Here is a 26,706-nt window from a genome sequence, read left to right as displayed (position 1 = left end):
AAAGGCAAGAACTTAGGAACTCTACTCGCAAAGACAGATGCCACACAATAATGCCGTGAAGTTAATCTGGGGAAGGTATCTCCAAAACAGAAAAAACACATCTCCTCGCTCATTTATGACCACCTTCTCCCCTCTGCATCCTCTTTCCCCAAAAGGCTTCACTCAAAGTTCATTAAGAGTCATGTAATCTTGTGAACCTGTTGTTTTTCACTTGGTACGGTTTTAAGGGTCTCTGTGTGATTGGTGTCAATTTCAGAGTAGTGAAAAACTGTCATGTCTTTGGATTCTTTGTTATGGTTTTGATTGTCCCACATGCTCTGTGCGCCCCTACTTTTCGTTGCTCCTCATTGTATTATTGTGTTCAGGTGTGTTTGAGTTTTGTCAATTACGTTGTGTATTTAATTCAGTTTGTCCGACTTGGTCTTTAATTCGTGTGGTTTTGTTCTGTCTGCTTGCCTCTATAATATTATTTTGTTCACTTGAAGAGGATTAAATACTGTTTACGTTTATTGACTCGTTGAGTGCTCCTTCTCTCTCAAACCGCACCGTGACAAACACATTAAAAAGCATAAAAAAATATTAAAAGCTCTTGTGAAGAGTTCCGCTGCGGAAGGGGCGTGTCCCAATCAAACCAAACCAAAAGGCCTTTTATGTTTTTAATCTCTGATCTTAAGATTTCTTTGCTGTCTGTTCTGAGTATATAACGGACGTGACAAAACACTGCTTCGCGATTCTGTAGCCAGAATAAACCCGTAGTGTTTATTAAGTATTTTCAAAAATTCACATTTAATCATTTAGCATTCTCAGGTATGCATTTGTTTTTATTCCAAAATGTAATTGGGTCAAACACATTGTGCCCAAAGAGCACACTGTAGTTGTTTGTGCTACATGTACACTTAAGACTAGTTGAGTTTATTCTTTAAACACACGACTGCTTTAAGTGTATGTAAAATGTTGTTGATGCCCTGCATTTTAGACCATGTGTTCTATTAGGATAACTGTTACTCTACATGTGGCTACTCACTTGGCTATTTAGCTACAGTATCTATTCAATTCAATTCAATTCAAGTTTATTTGTATAGCGCTTTTTACAATGGCTATTGTTCCAAAGCAGCTTCACAAAAACAAATTATTACATAACAAAAGCAAATCATTCCACAGACATAAGCAAGTCACCACACAACAGGATGCGTTACAAAACAGCTGGATGAATTACAATGTAGAAAGTCCAAGATAGATTTAGTCCAGACAGAAGGTTGAGTTTTCCTCGACGTCATCGCAGGGAAGGTCATCTCCTCACTGGGTCCACTGGAGAGACTCGGTAACTAGATGCCTCGGGATGTACATCCCGAGGTGGAGACAAAAGGATAATTAGAGTAGCGGCCATTCATACTATTGGGAATCACGATGTACTGTAGCATAGGTTTATGTTAATCTTTACGAGTATGCTTTGCTAAAAGATATGTCTTTAGCCTAGACTTAAACTGAGAGAGTGTCTGATCCCCTAACATTTGCAGGAAGGTTATTCCAGAGTTTGGGTGCCAAATGTGAAAACGCTCGACCACCTTTAGTAGACTTTGCTATACGAGGAACTACCAGGAGCCCTGAGTTTTGAGATCTTAAAGAGCGTGACGGGTTGTAGCGAGACAGAAGGCTGGTCAGATAAATGGGGCTAAACCATTTAGAGCCTTGTAGGTCAGTAGCAGTACTTTATAATCAATTCGGAGATTAACAGGCAGCCAGTGCAGGGAGGATAAAACTGGGGTTATATGATCATATTTCCTTGTCCTGGTAAGAACTCGAGCGGCTGCGTTCTGCACTAACTGAAGCTTGTTTATTGAAGATGCTGGACAACCAGCGAGCAGGGCATTACAGTAATCCAGTCTAGATGTCATGAACGCATGAACTAGCTTTTCTGCATCTGAGAGAGAGAGCATGTGTCTGAGTTTAGCAATATCTACATTTACATTTAATTTTACATTTAGTCATTTTGCAGACGCTTTTATCCAAAGCGACTTACAATTGAGAGTACAACAAGCGATTGATTTTTTTTGAGAGACAAACAGACAGAGTAAGTGCTTGTAACACCAAGTCACAGGCAGTGTTCAAATTAGTACAAGCCAGAAAGGAAAGGAATAAACAAGGGGAAGTGGGAATGATTTTTATTTATTTTTTTTTTTTTTTTTTTTAAGATGAGGCAAGTATTGCTGAAAGATGCGAGTTTTCAGCTGTTTCTTGAAGATTGACAGAGATCCAGCATTCCGGATAAGTACACGGAAGATCGTTCCACCAGCCAGGAACAGAGAACGAGAAAGTTCTGGAGAGTGATTTCTGAGCCTCTTTGAGATGGTACCACGAGCGTCGCTCGCTAGCAGATCTCAGACTTCTAGAGGGTGTGTAGATTTGTAATAGTGAGTGGAAGTAGACCGTGCCGAGTCTGTGGTTGTTCTATATGCAAGCATCAGTGCCTTGAACTTGATCACGAGCTGCAATCGGTAGCCAATGTAAGGAGATAAAGAGAGGTGTAACATGGGTTCTCTTGGGCTCATTGAATACCAGCCTTGCTGCTGCATTCTGAATCAGTTGTAGAGGTTTTATTGTGTTTGATGGAAGTCCAGCCAGAAGAGCATTACAGTAGTCCAGTCTAGAAATGACAAGGGCCTGGACAAGTAGCTCTGCAGCTTGCTCTGTTAGAAAGGGCCTGATCTTTCTGATGTTGTGTAGTGCAAACCTGCAGGATCGAACAGTCTTTGCAATATGATCTTTAAAGGTGAGTTGGTCATCAAGGATTACACCAAGATTTCTGACCGAGGTTGATGGGGTAATTGTAGAAGAACCTAGCTGGATGGTGAATCTATGTACAGAAGCTTCTAATAATCAGCATGCTACAACTTTACCTGACTAATAATAAATTGATTGAATATTTGAAATAATTTTCCTCTAGTAGATAACTGTGTAGTGGTACCGCCGCAAATCTGCATTCAGGACAGATCGTATGAGCACAGATGGAGGAACCATGAGGGAAGCACATGATGGCGTCTGATTTTGATTGTCACTTGCTTAACACGCTGAAAATAAATGTTTTGTTATGAATATGCAGATGCAGCTCACAGTTATTATAACCACTCTGGGAAACACTTTAGGATATTCTTCAGCTGTTAATGAATGGCAACACTTTACAATAAGGTGTCTTTAGTTAACATTAGTTGCACTGCATCCATAATGCATTAGTAAATGCTGAAATTAGCCTTAACGAAGATTAATAAATGCTGTAGACATATTATTCAGTTAATCTTAGTTAATATGATCTAATGTTACTAACTAATGTTAACTGATGAATCTTATTGTACATCCTGGAGAACTTTTAAGAACTACAGGTTCATAATTAATGTGAATGATGCATAATGAACATTCATTCTAAAATTAGGATAATGGTAACCCACTAGTAATGACTCAAGTATCACCGAATCCTTCTAAAGGAACCACTAATTACTTGGATCAGTATTCTGAAGTGGACTCATAACTAATATCAGACGACGTCATTGAAAGCTTTTGAGATTTAAGGTTTTGGATAGTAATGAGCGTTACTATATCCTTCTGAAGAAACTACTAGTTATTTGGATCCATATTCTAAAGTGAAGATCATGGTAAGTAGTGATTACCAAATCTAGCTAAATTAATTACTACGCAGAACCTCAACAATGACTTAAGTAGTTACAAGAGGGATATCATGCTTTTCACATTAGAATTCTAATATCAAATAATTAGTCAAAATGATTTGATAGATTAGAAAGATGTAGTAACACCTGACTAAGTAATACTTTACAAAACTCTCAAAAAGCTTACAATGATTTCAGTCGTTACTAGGATGTTATCATAATCTTCACTAAATAATTTGGAATCTAAATAATTAATAATGCCTTTGAAGTTTTTGGTAATACTTTTAAGTCACTTATGGGTTACCATGACCTTCACTTTATGTATTATTCATATTTATTGCAAACCTGTATACAGTTGTTCTTAGTAGTTCTTAGGGAGGTATTAAAAAAAAATATAATAGTTATTCATATATTCAACTAAGCACTATTGCTTATTACCTGATTAATCAGAATGTCTGATAGTAATAGATACTAGAGTGCTTATATTGAGTTACTCGCATGTTCTTGTATAGTTATTCATTAATAATGTTACTCCACTCTGCACCCTCTGAGTAAAGTTCAGTATGAATCAATCTGAATGTTGTAGCCTGCGTCATTGCATCCCCTCTTTGGAGTAAAATCGCTCATTTAGCGTATACGAGTAAAAATGTAATAAACATGCACATTTCCACAAACATGCCATCAACAGAGTGGTCCAAGTATGAAAAAAGTACAACAAAGGCTGGGAAAAGGAAACACAGCTTTGGATGATCAAAGTAAAGCGGTGTGCAGATACTACGCTCCTTCACACCTGTTATCTGCAGCTGTGTGGGTTTCTGTGACACTCTTCACTCAGTCTTTCTGCCAAACAGTGAGTGAAACCGCAGTGACTCCGCCCACTGTGACATCATGATGAACAGAATTGTTTTGTTAAAAAAAAAACTTTAGTCATAGTTGACTGAGAAAAGCTGCATGCAGCCGAAGAAGAAGATGAGCAGGGAACTGAATGCGTGAGAATTCACAGCATCTTGAGAGATGATCTCAGCTCTACTGGTCAAACACGTCTCCAAGATACAGCAGTGACTTCATCTTTAAGGTACATAGTTCACATAGTTGTTAAATGAGAAAACACACACATCATATATATATGTAGTGGTGGGAGGAGCCAACGACAGACACAGTGGGCGTGGCGTCAGGCCTCGAAAAAGACTTTTATGAACAAAAATATACAAAATAATAAAGTGTCCAGGGGAAAGAGTGGCCAGGTCAGGCAGTGCTCCAGGGGGAAGGGTCCAAGTAAGGGGCGGAGTCTGGCGGCAGCACGCGCTCCTTCTCTTGTCCGGGGCGCGAGGCGCGGCGGCTTCTTCTTCGCATCTTCCTCCGGTCGGCAGTCAGAAGGGATAAACAGCTCGGCATCCTGGCCCGTCAGCGGTACACGGGTGCAGTCTTAGCCAGGACTACGGAGTCCGACAGCGCGCTTCTCTGGCGGCGGGCGAGTCCCTTCACGCTCCCTTCCTGACCCACGAGGACACCAGCGTGCATTCACGGGAGAAGAGACCGGTCTCCGTATTTAATACCATGCCCCTCCTCTTAGACACGCCCACTCCGTCGGGAGCCTGGTGAAGGACGGAGTGATGATGATAATAAAGGGAAGGGGCAGCCGACTCTGTCACAGTATATATATATATATATATATATATATATATATATATATATATATATATATATATATATATATATATATATATATATACACACACATACAAACAAACACACACACACACACACATTACAAAAAGCACCTCTACAAAAATAGGTTTTACTTTATTCAACAATTAAACAAAAACGTTTTGGCTGTGATGTCTTAATGTAAAATGTGGAACATAAAAAGAAGACGATTTGAGAAATGTCTATTTTCATTTAAGTACTTATTTTATACAAAGTGGATCAATTGTAACGAAAACAGTCTTCTTACATGTTTTGTCGTGGAAGTGATATAGGTTTAAACACTCAGAGATCAGAGGAAGTGAACGAACACAGGAAGAGCTGAGAGTATTTAAAGAAAGAGTTGAAGAGGAAGACTGACAGAAAGAGAAGATGTCTGATAAGTGTGATCTGTGTCTGCTGGGACTCATCTTTCTCTCTTCACTTCTCACAGGTAAAGAAATCTTCTGTTTCTTATTCTTTATGTTCTCATTTATTAATATATAATATAATGATGAGTCAGATGTTGTGTTTCAGGTATCAGTGGAGTGGATGAGACTCATGTGTTCATCAGTTCTGGAGAAAATGTCCGTCTGACCTGTAATAATGCTCTTCATGACTGTAGATCAACTACATGGAACTATAATAAAAGACATTCAGCAACAGTTGAACTGATCACTTTAGGGATAAAGAAGAAAGACACAGAGAGACATGAGAGACTGAGTCTGGGGTCTGACTGCTCTCTGAACATCAAGAACATCACAGAAGAAGATTATGGACTTTACATCTGCAGACAATATGTGAATAAACAACAACATGGAGCTGATGCTTGTGTTTATCTGCATGTTCTTCAGAGTAAGTTTATGATTATATAATTACTTTAAAAGTAACAAATTCTTTGTTTATTCTCCTATAATTACTGAAGAGTGTGTGATGTGTGTGTCATTTTGTCTTTCAGTGTCTTCATCATCTTCATCATCCTCACAGACTGAGATCAGTGCAGACTCTGTGACTCTCTTCTGTCAGCTGTATTCATATTCATATACTAGAGACTCTTGTGATTGGATCAGTTCTAAGAGAATTGAGGTGTTCTGGGTAAATCAGACTGGTGTTAAACTGAAGAGATCAGACTCCAGAGATCAGATATTATTCTCATCAAATCAGTGTATCATCAGACTGACTACAACACTCCTGAATGAAGATCTCTACAGAGAGTGGAGATGTGAAGTTACTCACAGAGATCAAGTCAAGACCTCAGTCACATACACTGTCAGGAGATCAGGTGAGAAAACAAGCTCATGATATTAGTAACACTGAGGAATATTAATATTGAAATATTATGTGTCCTTAAGTCAGACAAAGTTGTGACTGTGCCTCAGATGAAATCCATTGAATCTTTACAGAAGTGTCTCAAAGGACCCATAATTAAGCGCTCAGCTCAGCATTATCTCAGTGTGTCATGGGTCTCTGTGGGAGAGATGTTTTCAGATCATCATGAGGTTACACTATCATTGGCTCTCCATGACGTGTCTCTGTGTTGTTTGTAGAGGTATAAAGGTCTGGTCTCAGAGACTTGGGTTAAGATTGTTTGAAGGATGACCTGCTAACATCTCTAACCACAAAAGCTTCTCTCAGTCTGACAGAAGAGAAACTCAAAGACCTGCTGAAAACCTGTGAACCACAGTCGAGTTTAACAGAACAGAAAGTGCTGCTGTAACTAATGAGGGGCTTTAACTTTATAAGTGTAACATATGTGTAATATAATGATCAGAGTTTATATATGATTGTCATATTCTACTGTCTGATTCATCTTTACAGCTCGAGCTGAAACAACGACAGCAGAAACTTCACGAGGTACAAAACAAACCTTCACTGTCATGAGTTTTACTGCATCCCTCTTGTTCTTCTTATTTAACAGATGCATGTCATCACCTGATTTAAGAGTAGTTTTAATCAAATAAAGGGATGGAAATTATGTTAAATTATGAATTCTTGAGCAAAGAAAGATGTTAGGTCAGTTATCTTGGGCTTTTAAGGAGTTTATGTTTTTTGTGCAGTTTTCATAATTGTACTGATGCATTGATTAACAGTTTTAGTTTTTCACTGCATATTATCTCTGAGCTTCATAAGTCAACTTTGTGATTGCCACTCTTTATACAAAGATTATTTCATCCTGTAGATCCTGCTTTCTTCACGTATGATGGCTATTTTCAAAATAATGTGTAGTTATGAGAGAAGGGCGTATAAGCCATTAGAAGATAAATCATCTTTATAAAACAACACAATGGCATCTAGACCAGGTCAGATAGACTATTCTGATTTGTGGAATGTGTTACAGTGTATTTCTGGCCTTTCTTGAGTCTTGAAGAAAGTTAACAGCTCCACAGAAAAGGTTTCTACAGATGATGAATGTTCATCTTTTATAGCTCCAGATTCAGTGACACAGATTCCAGTCAGCAGCTCAAACTCTGAGAAGAAATCAGGAGAAACTCCAGCAGGTTCATCAAACTCTCACTAACAGCAGTCTCTAACAGACAGGTTTAACAGAAGTCATCTACAGAAAGTAGTTCTTCAGTTAGATCTGTCAGTGAAGCTTTGGCGTATCCATATGGACAGTATTTTTACACTCTTTCTGATTCATAAATATAGGACTGTTAGTTTATTTGCACCATAAGTGTAACACTCAACATCCTAAAATACAGCGTACAGATGAGAAGGGAACAAACTTCATTTCAATAATATTCCAGTGGTGTACAAAGTCAGGTACAGAGCATTCCTCACATCTACAATCTAATGTAAACATATTCTTTCATTGTATGACAATAATAAAATTCAGGGTTAAATCTTAAATGTAGAAAATAATTGTTTATTGAAAGTCTTAGTGAACAGTTCTCAGCGCATCACTGATATAAACTGATAGCAGATAACAGTTTGTGAAAGAAATGATGTCATGTGTTCACTGACGAATTATTTTTCTATTCACATTTTGTTTCAGTTGTAACATTCAGTTCAGAAACAGCACCAGTTTCAGACACTGAATCAAGATCTGTGCTTCGAGGTGAGTTTGTACATCATCGTAGTATGGTGAATGTGTGTCTGTATTGTCAGAGGTACGATAGTTCATTAATACTGAAACAGTCTGCAGTGCTTTGTGAAGAATTGTGATGTAATTGTGTCTATCATCTATCATCTTCTCTGCAGTGATTGTGATTATTGTAGAGTTTGCAGTGTTTGTTGCTCCTACTGTGATTCTTCTTCAGATCATCTGTATGAGAAGAACTGGTGAGGTTTGAGATGATTCACATTGATCTGGAACAATCTGTAAACACGAGAGCTCAGGAAATGATATGTTTTTAATTATTTTGCAGAGAAGAAGAAATCACAGCACCGAGAGGAAATAGTGATGAATACGAGATAAGAATGAAATACTCTTCTCATGTATCCTCATGTCAGTCCTCAGTTACTTGCATGCAGTTTAGAAAGATCTTTTCTAGCGCCCAAACTGTATAGAAAATCTAGAATATTAAATACAAGAAAAGCAGAGCTGAATAGCATCTGATTACATATAACCTGGATTACATGATCAGATTAAAAAAAATAAGTACTTTGTAACACCTAGCCCTCACCCGAGTACTAGCTGGGCTTACCCTCTGCTTCTTCTGCCTTCATTTCCTGTTTAGAGGCCTTTATAACCAGAGGCTTTCCAAGTATTCCCAGTATTACCTGCCTTACCGAGAGTTCTCTGTCTTCCCCTCTTGCTGATCTTGTGTTTGATTATTGCCTTTTTACCTGTTTTAAGACCTTTGGATTTTCCCTTCTGTGTTGTTTGCTGGATTGGATTGATGACCTTCTGACCTTCTGCCTGCCTTCATGTTTATGATTGTTGTCTCAGCCCTAAATAAACTTCTGTAAATGGATTCAAACACAGCCTCCGTGTCCTCGTTACATACTTGTAATTAGAGTAAGTTACATTTTAAAATATTTGTAATCAGACTACAGTTACTTTTTGTTATAATTGAGTGATTATAAAGGATTCACACTATAGAAATAAATTCTTCATCTACTGATTCTCTCATTTTCCTTTTTCATCTTTGAAATTTTCCTTTCTAAAATATATTTTTGCTTAAACACATTCAGAAAGTCTTATAGTTTTGAGGACGTTCCTTGGTGAGGTTCTACACTGCATCAGACCACTGGATTTATCATTTAATTAATTTGTTAGCTTTTTGTTAAACTCATAAACCCCCTGCAGTTCCTTCACAAACACCTTGATTTAATGTAATATTATACTTAATGTTGTTCATTACAATGCATTAAATATATTTTCTTGTATTTTTACATCTTTCTGGTATCCTTTTTAAGAATCAAAGTGATTAGGGCAAAAGTAATCTAAACGTAATCTAATTATATATTACCTAAAATGTGTACTGATCATAATTTCTTGTGTAATTTGAAATCAGTAACAGATTATTAAATGTGATCTTAATTACGCAAGTAATTCACCCAGCTCTGAACAAAAGCATATTTAATAACCATAAATCTTTATTACAGAAACAATGATGTAAATACGTTTTTGATTTCTGACGCTGTCACTCAGTCTTTCTGCCAATCAGTGAGTAAAACTGCATTGACTCCGCCCACCGTGACATCATGATGAACAAAATTAGGCTGCATGTCCACCACCGTTTTTCTGTTTGTTTGTTTCTTTAGTGTTCTGTTTAAAATAATTCAGCAGTTTGATCTAGTAAGAGATAAGCTATATTAACTTGCTTCAGCTGCACTACAGGCGGTAGTCCCACCCCTCCTCCACTGTGATTGGTTGGTTGTCTAGAAAGTGACAGTGATGACGTACGAGTGCAGCGTTTTGTTTTATGAAACATTCTTAAGATCATTCTTCAACTGACAACTGAAAAAGCGAGGGAAAACATTTTGGTGGACACTAGACTCATTTTGTTAAAGATGCTCAAATTATGTCACGGGCTGCGTCTCAATCTTGTTCAGTCGTACGGTCACTGATCAGGGAGTCGGCCATTTTAAAGACCGTCTCAACCGTGATGTGCACTGGAACGTTTGCTTCCTGAAAAATCCCACAATGCATTGCAAAAACTATAGAGCATCGGCTCTCATCATGCTTCCTTACCAGAAATGATGTCACATTTCTGAAGCGTGAAACATAAACCACAAGAGAATGTGATAAATATAACGACACACGGTAGAAGATTCGAAAAGAGGGACAGTTTTTTTAATAAATCAACATAACGATGTGTTTAAAGAATAAAAAGTAATATGAAAATTAGATTGGTCCTGTGTGTTTATTTTATAATTCTAGTGATGACGTTCTACTATGTTGTTCGTTGATGCTGCTAGTAATCACCTCACTGGACTTGGAGTGATATCTGTCCCAGCATGCATTGAGTCAGTGAACTTACCAGGGACTGATCTCGTGTTCACCATCGACTGATTCAAGAGCTCGGGAGATAACGGATCGAGACGAGCAACTAGTTAACTGAAAAAAGCTGCATGCAACAGTTCACTTGAAGAAGAAGAGTACCAAGAAACTGAATGTGTGAGAATTCACAGCATCTTGAGTTTAATCTGGTTTCAGGGATGATCTCAGCTCTACTGCGGTAAACAAACAGCAGTGACATCATCTTTATCTTTAAATCAGAAAACATATATACATTTATACAATACATTATAAAGAAGTAGCTCCAGAAACCTCTCATGTCTCAGGAGCTTTATTAATTTATTCATGTCATATAATGTAAATGGACTCAAGTAGTGAGCTGTTGACCTGAATCATGAAAGATGACCTGCACAGGTCTGGAGCAGTGTGTCACGTCTGATCATTTTGAACATGTTAATTCTTCCTAAATCATAGTTAAAATGTGTTAAAATGTCTTGTTAATAAATAACAAGATTCTTGATGAAATTTAAAGGTTTTAAGATTTAAGTTATTTAATGAATGTGGTAAAAACTGTTCATTATTTGATGAGTTCAGATAAAGGTTTAACTTCAGTTTATTAAAAAGTCTGAACTAATGTCAACTGAAAACATGCAGCAGAATCAAGAGGAAGTGTCCTTCACAGCATCTTCAGTCTAATCTGGGTTCAGAGATGATCACGGCGGTCAAACACACATCTCTGAACATCAACACTGAGATCACTCTGAAACACTGCTATAATTAATACTCTGTTTTAAGATATGAAAGTGTAGAACTGCTGTCAATCATCTCCACTCTGAAATAGATGGAAAACATGATGGAAAGACTTTATAAATACAGAGTTTGATTTTATAATCTGCACTGCAGCGTGACGATCAGACAGAAATTTCCTGAATATGATGTTAATTCAACACTGTTCATCATGCAGTGATATAGAGTTAGTCAGAAGCAGATCGTGTCAGGAATAAACACTCAGTGTGTAGATCAGAGGAAGTGAACGAACACAGGAAGAGCTGAAAGTATTTAAAGAAAGAGTTGAAGAGGAAGACTGACAGAAAGAGAAGATGTCTGATAAGTGTGATCTGTGTCTGCTGGGACTCATCTTTCTCTCTTCACTTCTCACAGGTAAAGACATCTTCTGTTTCTTATTCTTTATCTTCTCATTTATTAATATATAATATAATGATGAGTCAGATGTTGTGTTTCAGGTATCAGTGGAGTGGATGATCATGTGTTCATCAGTTCTGGAGAAAATGTCAGTCTGTCCTGTAATAATGCTCTTTATGACTGTACATCAACTGTATGGCTCTATAATAAAAGACATTCAGCAACAGTTGAACTAATCACTTTAGGAATAAAGAGGAAAGACACAGAGAGACATGAGAGACTGAGTCTGGGGTCTGACTGCTCTCTGAACATCAAGAACATCACAGAAGAAGATTCTGGACTTTACAACTGCAGACAATATGTGAATGGAATAAAACAAGGACCTGATGCTCGTGTTTATCTGCATGTTCTTCAGAGTAAGTTCATGATTATATAATTAATTTAACAAATTCCTTTGATTATTCTCCTATAATTACTGAAGAGTGTGTGATGTGTGTGTCATTTTGTGTTTTAGTGTCTTCATCATCTTCATCATCCTCACAGACTGAGATCAGTGCAGACTCTGTGACTCTCTTCTGTCAGCTGTATTCATTTACTAGAGTCTCTTGTGATGATTGGATCAGTTCTGAGAGAATTGAGGTGTTCTGGGTGAATCAGGCTGGTGTTAAACTGAAGAGATCAGACTCCAGAGATCAGATATTATTCTCATCAAATCAGTGTATCATCAGACTGAATACAACACTCCTGAATGAAGATCTCAACAGAGAGTGGAGATGTGATGTTACTCACAGAGATCAAGTCAAGACCTCAGTCACATACACTGTCAGGAGATCAGGTGAGAAAACAAGCTCATAATATTAGTAACACTGAGGAATATTAATATTGAAATATTATGTGTCCTTCAAGTCAGACAAAGACTGTCCCTCAGAGGCAATCAACTGAAGCTCGGTTTAAAAAAACGTGTCTTAAAGGACCCATAATTAAGCGCTCAGCTCAGCATTATCTCAGTGTGTCTTGGGTCTCTGTGGGAGAGATGTTTTCAGGTCATCATGAGGTTACACTATCATTGGCTCTCCATGACGTGTCTCTGTGTTGTTTGTAGAGGTATAAAGGTCTGGTCTCAGAGACTTGGGTTAAGATTGTTTGAAGGATGACCTGCTAACATCTCTAACCACAAAAGCTTCTCTCAGTCTGACAGAAGAGAAACTCAAAGACCTGCTGAAAACCTGTGAACCACAGTCGAGTTTAACAGAACAGAAAGTGCTGCTGTAACTAATGAGGGGCTTTAACTTTATAAGTGTAACATATATGTAATATAATGATCAGAGTTTATATATGATTGTCATATTCTACTGTCTGATTCATCTTTACAGCTCAAGCTGAAACAACGACAGCAGAAACTTCACGAGGTACAAAACAAACCTTCACTGTCATGAGTTTTACTGCATCCTCTTGTTCTTCTTATTTAACAGATGCATGTCATCACCTGATTTAAGAGTAGTTTTAATCAAATAAAGGGATTGAAATTATGTTAAATTATAAATTCTTGAGAAAAGAAAGATGTTAGTTCAGTTATTTTGGGCTTTTAAGGAGTTTATGTTTTTTTCAGTTTTCATAATTGTACTGATGCATTGATTAACAGTTTTAGTTTTTCACTGCATATTATCTCTGAGCTTCATAAGTCAACTTTGTGATTACTACTCTTTATACAAAGATTATTTCATCCTGTAGATCCTGCTTTCTTCACGTAAGATGGCTATTTTCAAAATAATGTGTAGTTATGACAGAAGGGCTGAGCTGTAAAAGCCATTAGAAGATAAATCATCTTTATAAAACAACACAATGACATCTAGACCAGGTCAGATCAATCAATCAATCAATCATTTTTATTTATATAGTGCTTTTAACAACACAGGTTGCATCAAAGCACTGTACAGTATAATGACAGGGATGTATAATGACGAGAGTGACCAATTTCTTATTAAATGCAGAGACGGTCTCTGTAGTCAATTCAACGATAGACACTAGAAGTTAAGTGTCCCCAACCAAGCAAGCCAGAGGCGACAGCGGCAAGAAACAAAACCCCATGCATACAGAATGGAGAAAAAAAACCTTGGGAGAAACCAGACTCAGTTGGGGTCAGTTCTCCTCTGACCGGACGCCCAGCACTTAACTTCCAGTTCAATTTTAAACCCTGCTGTGTCAGGTAGTGTAAATGACTTAGTGTGTGTGTGTGTGTGTGTGTGTGCATCAGAATCTGGTGATTGGTCCACGGGCGCATCTAGGTGTTCTGGTCTCTGATGAACATAATCTCTGGGTGCTGATCCACCATCTAGTCTGGATACAAACTGAAAACAGATTGAGAAAGAGACAGGACTAATATTAGCGTAGATGCTATTCTTTTTACGATGTCACAAGTACATCGTATTGTAGGAGTAGTGTTCCCGGTTCCAGCAAATCTAAGTAATGCAGCCTAAAAATCCTTTAACGGATTTCAATAATAAAAGAGCGTGTTGGTGTGTTATGTGTAGGCTAAGTTAAAAGATGCGTCTTTAATCTAGATTTAAACTGGCAGAGTGTGTCTGCTTCCCCAGAGTTAGGGAGATTGTTCCAGAGTTTAGGTGCTGGATAGGGAAAATGATCTGCCGCTCGCAGTTGATTTTGATATTCTAGGTATTATCAAATGGCCAGAGTTTTGAGAACGCAGCGGACGTGCAGGACTATAATGTGATAAGAGCTCGCTCAAGTATTGAGGAGCTAAACCATTCAGGGCTTCATAGGTAATTAATAAGATTTTAAAATCTATTCGATGTTTGATAGGGAGCCAGTGCAGTGTTGACAGAACCGGGCTAATGTGATCATACTTCCTAGTTCTAGTAAGGACTCTGGCTGCTGCGTTTTGGACTAGCTGAAGTTTGTTTATTAAGCGTGCAGAACAACCACCCAATAAAGCATTACAATAATCTAACCTCGAGGTCATAAACGCATGAATTAATATTTCTGCATTAGAGGTTGAAAGCATAGGTCGTAATTTAGAAATATTTTAAGATGGAAAACGCAGTTTTACAGATGCTAGAAACATGATTTTGAAGGAAAGATTGCGGTCAAACAGCACACCTAGGTTCCTAACTGATGATGAAGAATTAACAGAGCAGCCATCAAGTGATAGACTGTGTTCTAGATTATTATATGTGGGGTTTTTAGGTCCAATTATTAGCACCTCTGTTTTTTCAGAATTTAACATTAAGAAGTTACTCATCATCCAGCTTTTTATATCGACTATGCATTCTGTTAGATTCTCAATTTGGTGTGTATCACCAGGCTGCGCTGAAATATAGAGTATCATCAGCATAGCAGTGAAAGCTAACACCATTGACTCCTGATAATATCTCCCAGAGGTAACATGTACAGGTTGAAAGGAACGGTCCTAGCACTGAGCCTTGAGGAACTCCATATTTCACTTTTGATCGATATGATACCTCCGCCACAAACTGATAGCGGTCAGATAGATATGATTTAAACCATGCTAAGGCGCTTCCTCTAATGCCAACATAGTTTTCTAGTCTCTTCAAGAGAATGTTGTGATGGATAGTATCGAATGCTCTGCGCTAAGATCTTATAGCACTAATAATGAGATAAAACCACAATCAGATGATAAAAGCAGGTCATTAGTAACTCTAATGAGAGCAGTCTCAGTACTATGGTACAGGTCTAAAACCTGATTGGAAATCCTCACAGACACCATTTTTTTCTAAAAAGGAATACAGTTGTGAGGATACTACCTTTTCTAGTATCTTTGACAGAAAGGGAGATTAGAGATTGGTCTGTAATTTACTAAGTCTTTGGGATCAAGATGTGGTTTCTTAATGAGAGGTTTAACTACAGCCAGTTTGAAGGTTTTGGGAACATATCCTAATGACAATGATGAATTAATAATGTTCAAAATAGGATCTATGACTTCTGGAAGCAGATCTTTTAATAGTTTAGATGGAACAGGGTCTAACATACATGTTGCTGGTTTAGATGATTTAACAAGTTTGTACAAGTCTTCTTCTCCTATAATAGAGAAAGAGTGTAATTTTTCCTTAGGGGATCTAAAGCTCACTATCTGATGTGAAACTGTAGTTGACGGCTGCATAGTTACAATTTTATCTCTGATGGTATCAATCTTAGAAGTAAAGAAATTCATGAACTCATTGCAGCTATACTCTTGGGGCATATTAGCACCTGTTGATGCTTTATTTTTTGTTAATTTAGTTACTGTACTGAATAAATACCGGGGGTTGTGTTTGTTTTCTTCTAAAAGGGATGAAAAATAATCAGATCTTGCAATTTTTAATGCTTTTCTGTATGACAGCATACTCTCCCGCCAGGCAATACGAAATACTTCTAATTTGGTTTTTCTCCACCTGCGCTCCATTTTCCGGGCTGCTCTCTTTAGGTGCGTGTGTTGTCATTATACCATGGAGTCAGATTGTTTTCTTTTATCTTTTTAAGTGCAAAGGAGCAACTGTATCTAAAGTGCTAGAAAAAAGAGAGTGCATAGTTTCTGTTACATCATCAAGTTTTTGCGTCGTATTGGATGAGCTAAGGAATTGAGATAAGTCAGGAAGGTTATTTAGAAAGCTTTCTTTTGTGGTGGAAGTGATGGTTCTACCATACTTGTAATAAGGTGCAGAGTTTACAGGTTTAACTATACAGAGTTCACACAAGACTAGATAGTGATCTGAAATGTCATCACTTTGCTGCAGTACTTCAACCATTTTAACATCTATTCCATGTGACAGTATTAGATCTAGAGTATGATTTTGACAATGAGTAGGTCCAGAGACGTGTTGTCTAACCCCATAGACTATTCTGATTTGTGGAATGTGTTAAAGTGTATTTCTGGCCTTTCTTAAGTCTTAAAGAAAGTTAACAGCTCCACAGAAAAGGTTTCTACAGATGATGAATGTTCATGTTTTATAGCTCCAGATTCAGTGACACAGATTCCAGTCAGCAGCTCAAACTCTGAGAAGAAATCAGGAGAAACTCCAGCAGGTTCATCAAACTCTCACACATCAGCAGTCTCTAACAGACAGGTTTAACAGAAGTCATCTACAGAAAGTAGTTCTTTAGTTAAGATTTGTCAGTGAAGCTTTGGCATATCCATATGGACAGCATTTTTACACTCTTTCTGATTCATAAATATAGAACTGTTAGTATAATTGCACCATAAGTGTAACACACAACATCCTAAAATACAGCGTACAGATGAGAAGGAACAAACTTCATTTCAATAATATTCCAGTGGTGTACAAAGTCAAGTACAGAGCATTCCTCACATCTAAAATCTAATGTAAATATATTCTTTCATTGTATGACAATAATAAAATTCAGGGTTAAATCGTGAATTTAGAAAATAATTGTTTTAACAGATAACAGTTTGTGAAAGAAATGATGTCATGTGTTCACTGGCGAATTATTTTTCTATTCACATTTTGTTTCAGCTGTAACATTCAGTTCAGAAACAGCACCAGTTTCAGACACTGAATCAAGATCTGTGCTTCGAGGTGAGTTTGTACATCATCGTAGTATGGTGAATGTGTGTCTGTATTGTCAGAGGTACGATAGTTCATTAATACTGAAACAGTCTGCAGTGCTTTGTGAAGAATTGTGATGTAATTGTGTCTATCATCTATCATCTTCTCTGCAGTGATTGTGATTATTGTAGAGTTTGCAGTGTTTGTTGCTCCTACTGTGATTCTTCTTCAGATCATCTGTATGAGAAGAACTGGTGAGGTTTGAGATGATTCACATTGATCTGGAACAATCTGTAAAACACAGAGCTCAGGAAATGATATGTTTTTAATTATTTTGCAGAGAAGAAGAAATCACAGCACCGAGAGGAAATAGTGATGAATACGAGATAAGAATGAAATACTCTTCTCATGTATCCTCATGTCAGTCCTCAGTTACTTGCATGCAGTTTAGAAAGATCTTTTCTAGCGCTCCAAACTGTATAGAAAATTTAGAATATTAAATACAAGAAAAGCAAAGCTGAATAGCATCTGATTACATATAACCTGGATTACATATGATCAGATTCCAAAAAATAAGTACTTTGTAACACCTAGCCCTCACCCGAGTACTAGCTGGGCTTACCCTCTGTGTCACCAAGCCAGCAGAGGGAGATCTTACCTCTGGGTGATCTGCGATCACTCCTCTGCTGCTACTTCCTGTCTGAGGACTATAAATACTGTTGTAGGCCCCTCACCTGCAGGTTGCATTGTTTCGCCTGTTTCTTTATTAGATCGTTCGTGGATTATTGTTTCTGATTTCCCTGGTTTTGACCCTGTCTGTTTTTCGGTTTTCTGATTGTTTGCTGCCTGACCTGACCATCGCCTCGTTTCTGGATTTTGTTATTGCCTCGCCTCCTATACATCTGTTTGCCCTGTTTGACGCCTGCCTGCTATGACCATGCCTTCGCTTAATAAAAGCGCGCATATGGATCCGCACGCCTCAGACCGCTCATTTGTGACAGAATGCAACCTCACACCAGGATCCAGCGGCTTTTCACCTGATCCATGGCCAGGTAGGACCCTCGCTAGACGTTTATTGGCCCTCAAGCAAGGCACCATCAATTGAGGATTATACTCAAGAGTTTCTGGACATGGCTTACCTCTCTGACATACCTGACTGCTTATTGATTGAGTTGTATCATGAGTAAATCAGCCACTCAAGACAAAACTTGTTCATGAGGGTCCACGTGAGTCACTTGCTCAGTTTATTGAGTTCGGTTTAGTGACTGTGGGGTCAGCTTTCACGCTGGGTGTTGAGGAGGAAAAGGACACACCATCAAATCAGTAATGGCCGCTTTCCCGAGCCGCTGCCCAAGATGGCCGCCTTCCTGAGCCGCTGCCCAAGATGGCCGCCTTCCCGAGCCGCTGCCCAAGATGGCCGCTTCTTCACAAGATGGCCGCCGCCTTCCCAGAGCCGCTTCCCAATATGGCCGCCGCTTTCCCAGAGCCACTTCCCAAGATGGCCGCCGCCTGCCCAGCGGCGCTTCCCAAGATGGCCGCCGCCTGCCCAGCGCCCGCTTCCCAAGATGGCCGCCTGCCGTGCAAAGCCTCCAGTGCCCACGCCTGCGTGCAAAGCCTCCAGTGCCCGCGCCTTGTGCAAAGCCTCCAGTGCCCGCGCCTGTGCAGCCTCCAGTGCCCGCGCCTCGTGCAAAGCCTCCAGTGCCCGCGCCTTGTGCAAAGCCTCCAGTGCCCGCGCCTCGTGCAAAGCCTCAAGTTATCCCACCCTCCCCTTTTACACGCTGTCGATGGATCCCAGCAGCCCTGCACTCATCCTCTGCCCTCCACCTGAGCTCGCCACGGGTCTGCCAGTCTCCATCGCCGCCGTGGGTGAAGGATCCTCGCTTCATCGTCCCGCCTCCGAGTCCCAGACTCCACCTCGGCTTGTAGACCCGCCGGCTTCCTTAGGTTCCTAGCTCCTCCTCTCCACCGCGTCCGTCAATCCACCAGCTCCACCAGGCTCCATCGTCTCTCCGGCTACGCCTTGGTCGTGTCGCCGACCATCCGTCGCCTCAGGATTCCACTCCTCCAGCTTCGCCGTCCCTCCATCCCTCCGGCTCTGTCAGGCTTCTCCCTTCCCCGGCTCCACCTCAGTCCTCTGTCGCTCTGGCTCCGCAGCCGCCCTTCGCCCCCGTCTCGCATCAGTCGCAAAAAGCCTGCGGTATCGCCTGAGACCTCCAGCACCTCTGTGTCACCCTGGCTCTTCGGCTCTCGCCTCCGCCTCAGTCTCTCGACCACCTGCTCCGCTGCCGCGTCGTCGGCCCCATGGGGTTGATGGCCACTACCTCTCCATGGCTCCTCCTCCGTCAACTCCACCACTGACCATCATGGCTGGGCTCTGATCGCCTGCCGCTCCGGACTCCTCCTGTCTTCTCCTGGCTCCTCCCTCCGCTCTCTTCCTCCTTGGACTTCCTTCCTTGCTGACCCCTCCCGGAACCCCTCCCAAGCTTAGAGTGTTTTTGTTTGCTTTATGGAGCACCAGAGTCGCTCCTAGGAGGGGGCTATGTCACCAAGCCAGCAGAGGAGCTTTACCTCTGGGTGATCTGCGATCACTCCTCTGCTGCTACTTCCTGTCTGAGGACTATAAATACTGTTGTATGCCTGCCTGCTATGACCATGCCTTCGTTTAATAAAGCCTGCATATGGATCCGCACGCCTCAGACCGCTCATTTGTGACACTCTGCTTCTTCTGCCTTCATTTCCTGTTTAGAGGCCTTTATAACCAGAGGCTCTCCAAGTATTCCCAGTGTTACCTGCCTTACAGAGAGTTCTCTATCTTCCCCTCTTGCAGATCTTGGGTTTGATTATTGCCTTTTACCTGTTTTAAGTCCTTTGGATTTTCCCTTCTGTGTTGTTTGCTGGATTGTATTGATGACCTTCTGACCTTCTGCCTGCCTTCACGTTTATGATTGTTGTCTCAGCCCTAAATAAACTTCTGCAAATGGTTTCAAACACAGCCTCCGTGTCCTCGTTACATACTTGTAATTAGAGTAAGTTACATTTTAAAATATTTGTAATTGGACTACAGTTACTTTTTGTTATAATTACGTGATTACAAAGGATTCACACTATAGAAATAAATTATTAATCATCTATTGATTCGCTCTCATTTTCCTTTTTCATCTTTGAAATTTTCCTTTCCAAAATATATTTTTGCTTAAACACATTCAGAAAGTCTTATAGTTTTGAGGGCGTTCCTTGGTGAGGTTCTACACTGCATCAGACCACTGGATTTATAATTTAAATAATTTGTTAGCTTTTTGTTAAACTCACAAACCCCCTGCAGTTCCTTCACAAACACCTTGATTTAATGTAATATTTATTATACTTAATGTTGTTCATTACAATGCATTTAATATATTTTCTTACTTGTATTTTTACATCTTTCTGGTATCCTTTTTAAGAATCAAAGTGATTAGGGAAAAAGTAATCTAAACGTAATCTAATTATATATTACCTAAAATGTGTACTGATCATAATTTCTTGTGTAATTTGAAATCAGTAACATATTATTAAATGTGAACTTAAATACGCAAGTAATCCACCACGCTCTGAACAAAAGCATGTTTAATAATAACCATAAATCTTTATTACAGAAACAATGATGTAAATACATTTTTGATTTCTGACGCTGTCACTCAGTCTTTCTGCCAATCAGTGAGTAAAACCGCATTGACTCCTTCACAGTGACATCATGATGAACAAAATTAGGCTGCATGTCCATCACCGTTTTTTTGTTTGTTTCTTTAGTGTTCTGTTTAAAATACTTCAGCAGTTTGATCTAGTAAGAGATAAGCTATATTAACTTGCTTCAGCTGTACTACAGGCGTAGTCCCACCCTCCTCCACTGTGATTGGTTGGTTGTCTAGAAAGTGACAGTGATGACGGATTTGAGTGCAGCGTTTTGTTTTACTGAACGTTCTTAAGATCATTCTTCAACTGACAACTGAAAAATAGAGGGAAAACCTTTTGGGGGACACTAGACTCATTCTGGTAAAGATGCTCAAATTATGTCACGGGCTGCGTCTCAATCTTGTTCAGTCGTACGGTCACTGATCAGGGAGTCGGCCATTTTAAAGACCGTCTCAACCGTGATGTGCACTGGAACGTTTGCTTCCTGAAAAATCCCATAATGCATTGCAAAAACTATAGAGCATCGGCTCTCATCATGCTTCCTTACCAGAAATGATGTCACATTTCTGAAGCGTGAAACATAAACCACAAGAGAATGTGATAAATATAACGACACACGGTAGAAGATTTGGAAAGAGGGACAGTTTTTTTAATAAATCAACATAATGATGTGTTTAAAGTATAAAAAGTAATATGAAAATTAGATTGGTCCTGTGTGTTTATTTTATAATTCTAGTGATGACGTTCTACTATGTTCTTCGTTGATGCTGCAAGTAATCACCTCACTGGACTTGGAGTGATATCTGTCCCAGCATGCATTGAGTCAGTGAACTTACCAGGGACTGATCTCGTGTTCACCATCGACTGATTCAAGAGCTCGGGAGATAACGGATCGAGACGAGCAACTAGTTAACTGAAAATGCTGCATGCAACAGTTGACTTGAAGAAGAAGAGTACCAAGAAACTGAATGTGTGAGAATTCACAGCATCTTGAGTTTAATCTGGTTTCAGGGATGATCTCAGCTCTACTGCATGTAAACAACAGCAGTAACATCATCTTTATCTTTAAATCAGAAAACATATATACATTTATACAATACATTATAAAGAAGTAGCTCCAGAAACCTCTCATGTCTCAGGAGCTTTATTAATTTATTCATGTCATATAATGTAAATGGACTCAAGTAGTGAGCTGTTGACCTGAATCATGAAAGATGACCTGCACAGGTCTGGAGCAGTGTGTCACGTCTGATCATTTTGAACATGTTAATTGTTCATAAATTATAGTTAAAACATGTTAAAACATGTTACCAAATAACAAGATTCTTGATTAAATGTAAAGGTTTTACCTGGATTTAAATCAATCAATGAATGTGGTAAAACTGTTAATTATTTGATGAGTTCAGATAAAGGTTTAACTTCAGTTTATTAAAGGGTCTGAACTAATGTCACTGTTAACTGAAAACATGCAGCAGAATCAAGAGGAAGTGTCCTTCACAGCATCTTCAGTCTAATCTGGGTTCAGAGATGATCACGGCGGTCAAACACACATCTCTGAACATCAACACTGAGATCACTCTGAAACACTGCTATAATTAATACTCTGTTTTAAGTTATGAAAGTGTAGAACTGCTGTCAATCATCTCCACTCTGAAATAGATGGAAAACATGATGGAAGGACTTTATAAATACAAAGTTTGATTTTATAATCTGCACTGCAGTGTGACGATCAGACAGAAATTTCCTGAATATGATGTTAATTCAACACTTGTCCATCATGCAGTGATATAGAGTTAGTCAGAAGCAGATCGTGTCAGGAATAAACACTCAGTCTGTAGATCAGAGGAAGTGAACGAACACAGGAAGAGCTGAAAGTATTTAAAGAAAGAGTTGAAGAGGAAGACTGACAGAAAGAGAAGATGTCTGATAAGTGTGATCTGTGTCTGCTGGGACTCATCTTTCTCTCTTCACTTCTCACAGGTAAAGACATCTTCTGTTTCTTATTCTTTATGTTCTCATTTATTAATATATAATATAATGATGAGTCAGATGTTGTGTTTCAGGTATCAGTGGAGTGGATGAGACTCATGTGTTCATCAGTTCTGGTGAAAATGTCAGTCTGTCCTGTAATAATGCTCTTCATGACTGTACATCAACTACATGGATCTATAATAACAGACATTCAGCAGCAGTTGAACTGATCGGTTTAGGGATAAAGAAGAAAGACACAAAGAAACATGAGAGACTGAGTCTGGGGTCTGACTGCTCTCTGAACATCAAGAACATCACAGAAGAAGATTATGGACTTTACACCTGCAGACAATATGTGAATAAACAACAACAACAAGGATCTGATGCTCTTGTTTATCTGCATGTTCTTCAGAGTAAGTTTATGATTATTTAATTAATTTAAAAGTAACAAATTCTTTGTTTATTCTCCTATAATTACTGAAGAGTGTGTGATGTGTGTGTCATTTTGTGTTTTAGTTTCTTCATCATCTTCATCATCCTCACAGACTGAGATCAGTGGAGACTCTGTGACTCTCTTCTGTCAGCTGTATTCATTTACTAGAGTCTCTTGTGATGATTGGATCAGTTCTGAGAGAATTGAGGTGTTCTGGGTGAATCAGGCTGGTGTTAAACTGAAGAGATCAGACTCCAGAGATCAGATATTATTCTCATCAAATCAGTGTATCATCAGACTGAATACAACACTCCTGAATGAAGATCTCAACAGAGAGTGGAGATGTGATGTTACTCACAGAGATCAAGTCAAGACCTCAGTCACATACACTGTCAGGAGATCAGGTGAGAAAAACAAGCTCATGATATTAGTAACACTGAGGAATATTAATATTGAAATATTATGTGTACTTAAGTCAGACAAAGTTGTGACTGTGCCTCAGATGAAATCCATTGAATCTTTACAGAAGTGTCTTAAAGGACCCATAATTAAGCGCTCAGCTCAGCATTATCTCAGTGTGTCATGGGTCTCTGTGGGAGAGATGTTTTCAGATCATCATGAGGTTACACTATCATTGGCTCTCCATGACGTGTCTCTGTGTTGTTTGTAGAGGTATAAAGGTCTGGTCTCAGAGACTTGGGTTAAGATTGTTTGAAGGATGACCTGCTAACATCTCTAACCACAAAAGCTTCTCTCAGTCTGACAGAAGAGAAACTCAAAGACCTGCTGAAAACCTGTGAACCACAGTCGAGTTTAACAGAACAGAAAGTGCTGCTGTAACTAATGAGGACTTTAACTTTATAAGTGTAACATATATGTAATATAATGATCAGAGTTTATATATGATTGTCATATTCTACTGTCTGATTCATCTTTACAGCTCAAGCTGAAACAACGACAGCAGAAACTTCACGAGGTACAAAACAAACCTTCACTGTCATGAGTTTTACTGCATCCCTCTTGTTCTTGTTATTTAACAGATGCATGTCATCACCTGATTTAAGAGTAGTTTTAATCAAATAAAGGGATGAGAATGATGTTAAATTATGAATTCTTGACCAAAGAAAGATGTTAGGTCAGTTTAGTTTGTCAGTGCAAAATTATGTGTTTAGATTATTATTTTTTTTTTCTTTTTCTTATGTAGTTATGACAGATTCTCTGAACTGTAAAAGCCATTAGAAGATAAATCATAAATCATCTTTATAAAACAAAACAATGACATTTAGATTGACTCAGATAGACTATTCTGATTTGTGGAATGTGTTACAGTGTATTTCTGGCCTTTCTTAAGTCTTAAAGAAAGTTAACAGCTCCACAGAAAAGGTTTCTACAGATGATGAATGTTCATCTTTATAGCTCCAGATTCAGTGACACAGATTCCAGTCAGCAGCTCAAACTCTGAGAAGAAATCAGGAGAAACTCCAGCTCAGACTTCTACACAAGACTCTTCAAACTCTGAGAAGAAATCAGGAGAAACTCCAGCAGGTTCATCAAACTCTCACTCCTCAGCAGTCTCTAACAGACAGGTTTATGTAGCCGATATGAATCCTGTATGAGCGATAAACAAAGACATTAGATAAGATGAATGTTTATTACTTCAATGCTTTATATATATATATATATATATATGTGTGTTTGTGTGTGTGTGTGTGTGTTTGTGTGTGTGTGTGTGTGTGTGTGTTGTGTGTTAGTGTTTCAGCTCCATTTCTGTTATAAACTGCTAACAGATTTTATTCTGTATTACAGAAGTTTGCAGAATATTTCTTAGTGATCTGTTCATGCATTACTTTATGATTTTATTTCTATTCTATTTTAAGTTATAACATCAACAGAAACAGCACCAGTTTCAGACACTGCAGCAAGATCTCTGCATCAAGGTGTGTTTCTACAGGATCCTCATCAACCCCAGAGATCTTCTTCATGATAAATGAGGATAGTTTTGCTCTTAACTGTGTCATTCATCATTTTAACTGTAGATTGTGATTTATCTATATTTTGATAATCAGAGTAATGCTGATTATTGTATTGTCTGTCTCTCAGGGATTGTGATTGTGATTATTATCAGCGCTTCACTCGCTCTTCTTCTTCCCGCTCTGATTCTTTGGCTGATTTGTAAAAAAAGGGCAGGTGAGTTTTTAGACTTTCTCATACTCCGTTACAAAGAGTCCAGAACATCTGCCCTAGAATTTATAGATATTTAATAGAAATATATTTATTCTGCTGCACTAGAAATCTTCTGGACTCTTTCAGAAATCAATTGGTTTGTGTTTGATCTTAACTGTTCTCATGCCGTTATGTTTCAGGTGTCAGAAAAATGACTGAAGACTCTGTCGTGAGTTTTGTAGATTGATCTATGAGTTATTTATAATCATAAGCTCATGTTTACTCATCCTGCTCCTTCTGAACAATGTGGTGCATTTGTTGTCTCTTCACTGGAGTTTAGGAGCAGACAGATGATGTGACTTATACTGAAGTTACTGTGTACAATAAACACAGAGCCAAGAAGAAGAAGGTGAGCAAACACTTCCTCAACACACTCTGTGTCAGTTTTATTATCTGTAGTTCTTCAGTTCAGACATCATTCTGTAATAATTGTGTTAAAACACTGACTGTGATGTTGATTCAGGTTCGCTGTGATGATAAAGTGACTTACGCTTCCATCAGAGAAGTTCAGGAAAACGGCAATGAGCTTTAAGCATCGGTGAACAAGAGCCATCTCAAATCAGACAAATAATTATTCATAAAACACATATTATATAATTGACTAAATACTTTTAGTGTCTTTTACATCTTTTTAGTCATTCAAGTCAGTTTATATCATATGTCTTTATTATTAATTCAGTGTTTTGTGTTTGTAGTATGTTTTATTTGTCAATTATAAAACAGTTTTATAAACATGTATGTATGGTGAAATACATTTTCTAGCATGTCAAGATAAATCTTTTTATTACTGGATCTGTGGGTTTCTCTGAGTATAAGTTGATTTAATAAACGTTAGTTGAGTGGACTGATGGAGTTTAGTAATAACTGCTTCAGTTTGTTCCTGTGATCTCTGTTTGAAACTGTATAAATACAACAGATGGAAATTAATGTTTACATTTGTTTTTACGTTTGTAGTGCCGAGTATAGAAACCGAATAATCAAACATATGTTAAATAG

General features: G+C 38.6%; 2 protein-coding genes and 1 pseudogene across 2 annotated transcripts; all 3 read left to right on the top strand.

The window, feature by feature from the left end:
- The first annotated feature begins 5,460 nt into the window (after nt 1–5,460).
- Nucleotides 5,461–8,760, top strand: LOC122333130. Its single transcript, XM_043230633.1, has 8 exons — nt 5,461–5,796; nt 5,880–6,197; nt 6,301–6,624; nt 7,161–7,196; nt 7,769–7,840; nt 8,338–8,400; nt 8,544–8,624; nt 8,711–8,760. Exons 1-8 carry the CDS (start codon nt 5,736–5,738, stop codon nt 8,758–8,760), a joined length of 1,005 nt encoding a protein of 334 aa, XP_043086568.1. The 5' UTR covers nt 5,461–5,735.
- Nucleotides 8,761–11,837: 3,077 nt separating this feature from the next.
- Nucleotides 11,838–17,804, top strand: LOC122333129. Its single transcript, XM_043230632.1, has 6 exons — nt 11,838–11,910; nt 11,994–12,306; nt 12,420–12,727; nt 13,266–13,328; nt 17,606–17,668; nt 17,755–17,804. Exons 1-6 carry the CDS (start codon nt 11,850–11,852, stop codon nt 17,802–17,804), a joined length of 858 nt encoding a protein of 285 aa, XP_043086567.1. The 5' UTR covers nt 11,838–11,849.
- Nucleotides 17,805–22,970: 5,166 nt separating this feature from the next.
- Nucleotides 22,971–26,281, top strand: LOC122333128 (annotated as a pseudogene).
- Nucleotides 26,282–26,706: the final 425 nt, after the last annotated feature.

Source organism: Puntigrus tetrazona, unplaced genomic scaffold (genome assembly GCF_018831695.1).
Source record: "Puntigrus tetrazona isolate hp1 unplaced genomic scaffold, ASM1883169v1 S000000181, whole genome shotgun sequence".
Classification (NCBI taxonomy): domain Eukaryota; kingdom Metazoa; phylum Chordata; class Actinopteri; order Cypriniformes; family Cyprinidae; genus Puntigrus; species Puntigrus tetrazona.
Note: the sequence above shows the minus strand (reverse complement) of the source record. Positions and strands in the feature narration are given on the sequence as shown.

What these genes read in the sequence shown, in the direction of transcription:
- LOC122333130 (XM_043230633.1), top strand. Translation starts at nt 5,736, where the DNA reads ATGTCTGATAAGTGTGATCTGTGTCTGCTGGGACTCATCTTTCTCTCT. An exon ending in GACAGCAGAAACTTCACGAG is followed by an intron (nt 7,197 to 7,768) that starts GTACAAAACAAA and finishes CATCTTTTATAG; the next exon opens with CTCCAGATTCAGTGACACAG. An exon ending in ATCAAGATCTGTGCTTCGAG is followed by an intron (nt 8,401 to 8,543) that starts GTGAGTTTGTAC and finishes TCTTCTCTGCAG; the next exon opens with TGATTGTGATTATTGTAGAG.
- LOC122333129 (XM_043230632.1), top strand. Translation starts at nt 11,850, where the DNA reads ATGTCTGATAAGTGTGATCTGTGTCTGCTGGGACTCATCTTTCTCTCT. An exon ending in TCTCTCTTCACTTCTCACAG is followed by an intron (nt 11,911 to 11,993) that starts GTAAAGACATCT and finishes GTTGTGTTTCAG; the next exon opens with GTATCAGTGGAGTGGATGAT. An exon ending in ACAAACCTTCACTGTCATGA is followed by an intron (nt 13,329 to 17,605) that starts GTTTTACTGCAT and finishes TGATTATTGTAG; the next exon opens with AGTTTGCAGTGTTTGTTGCT.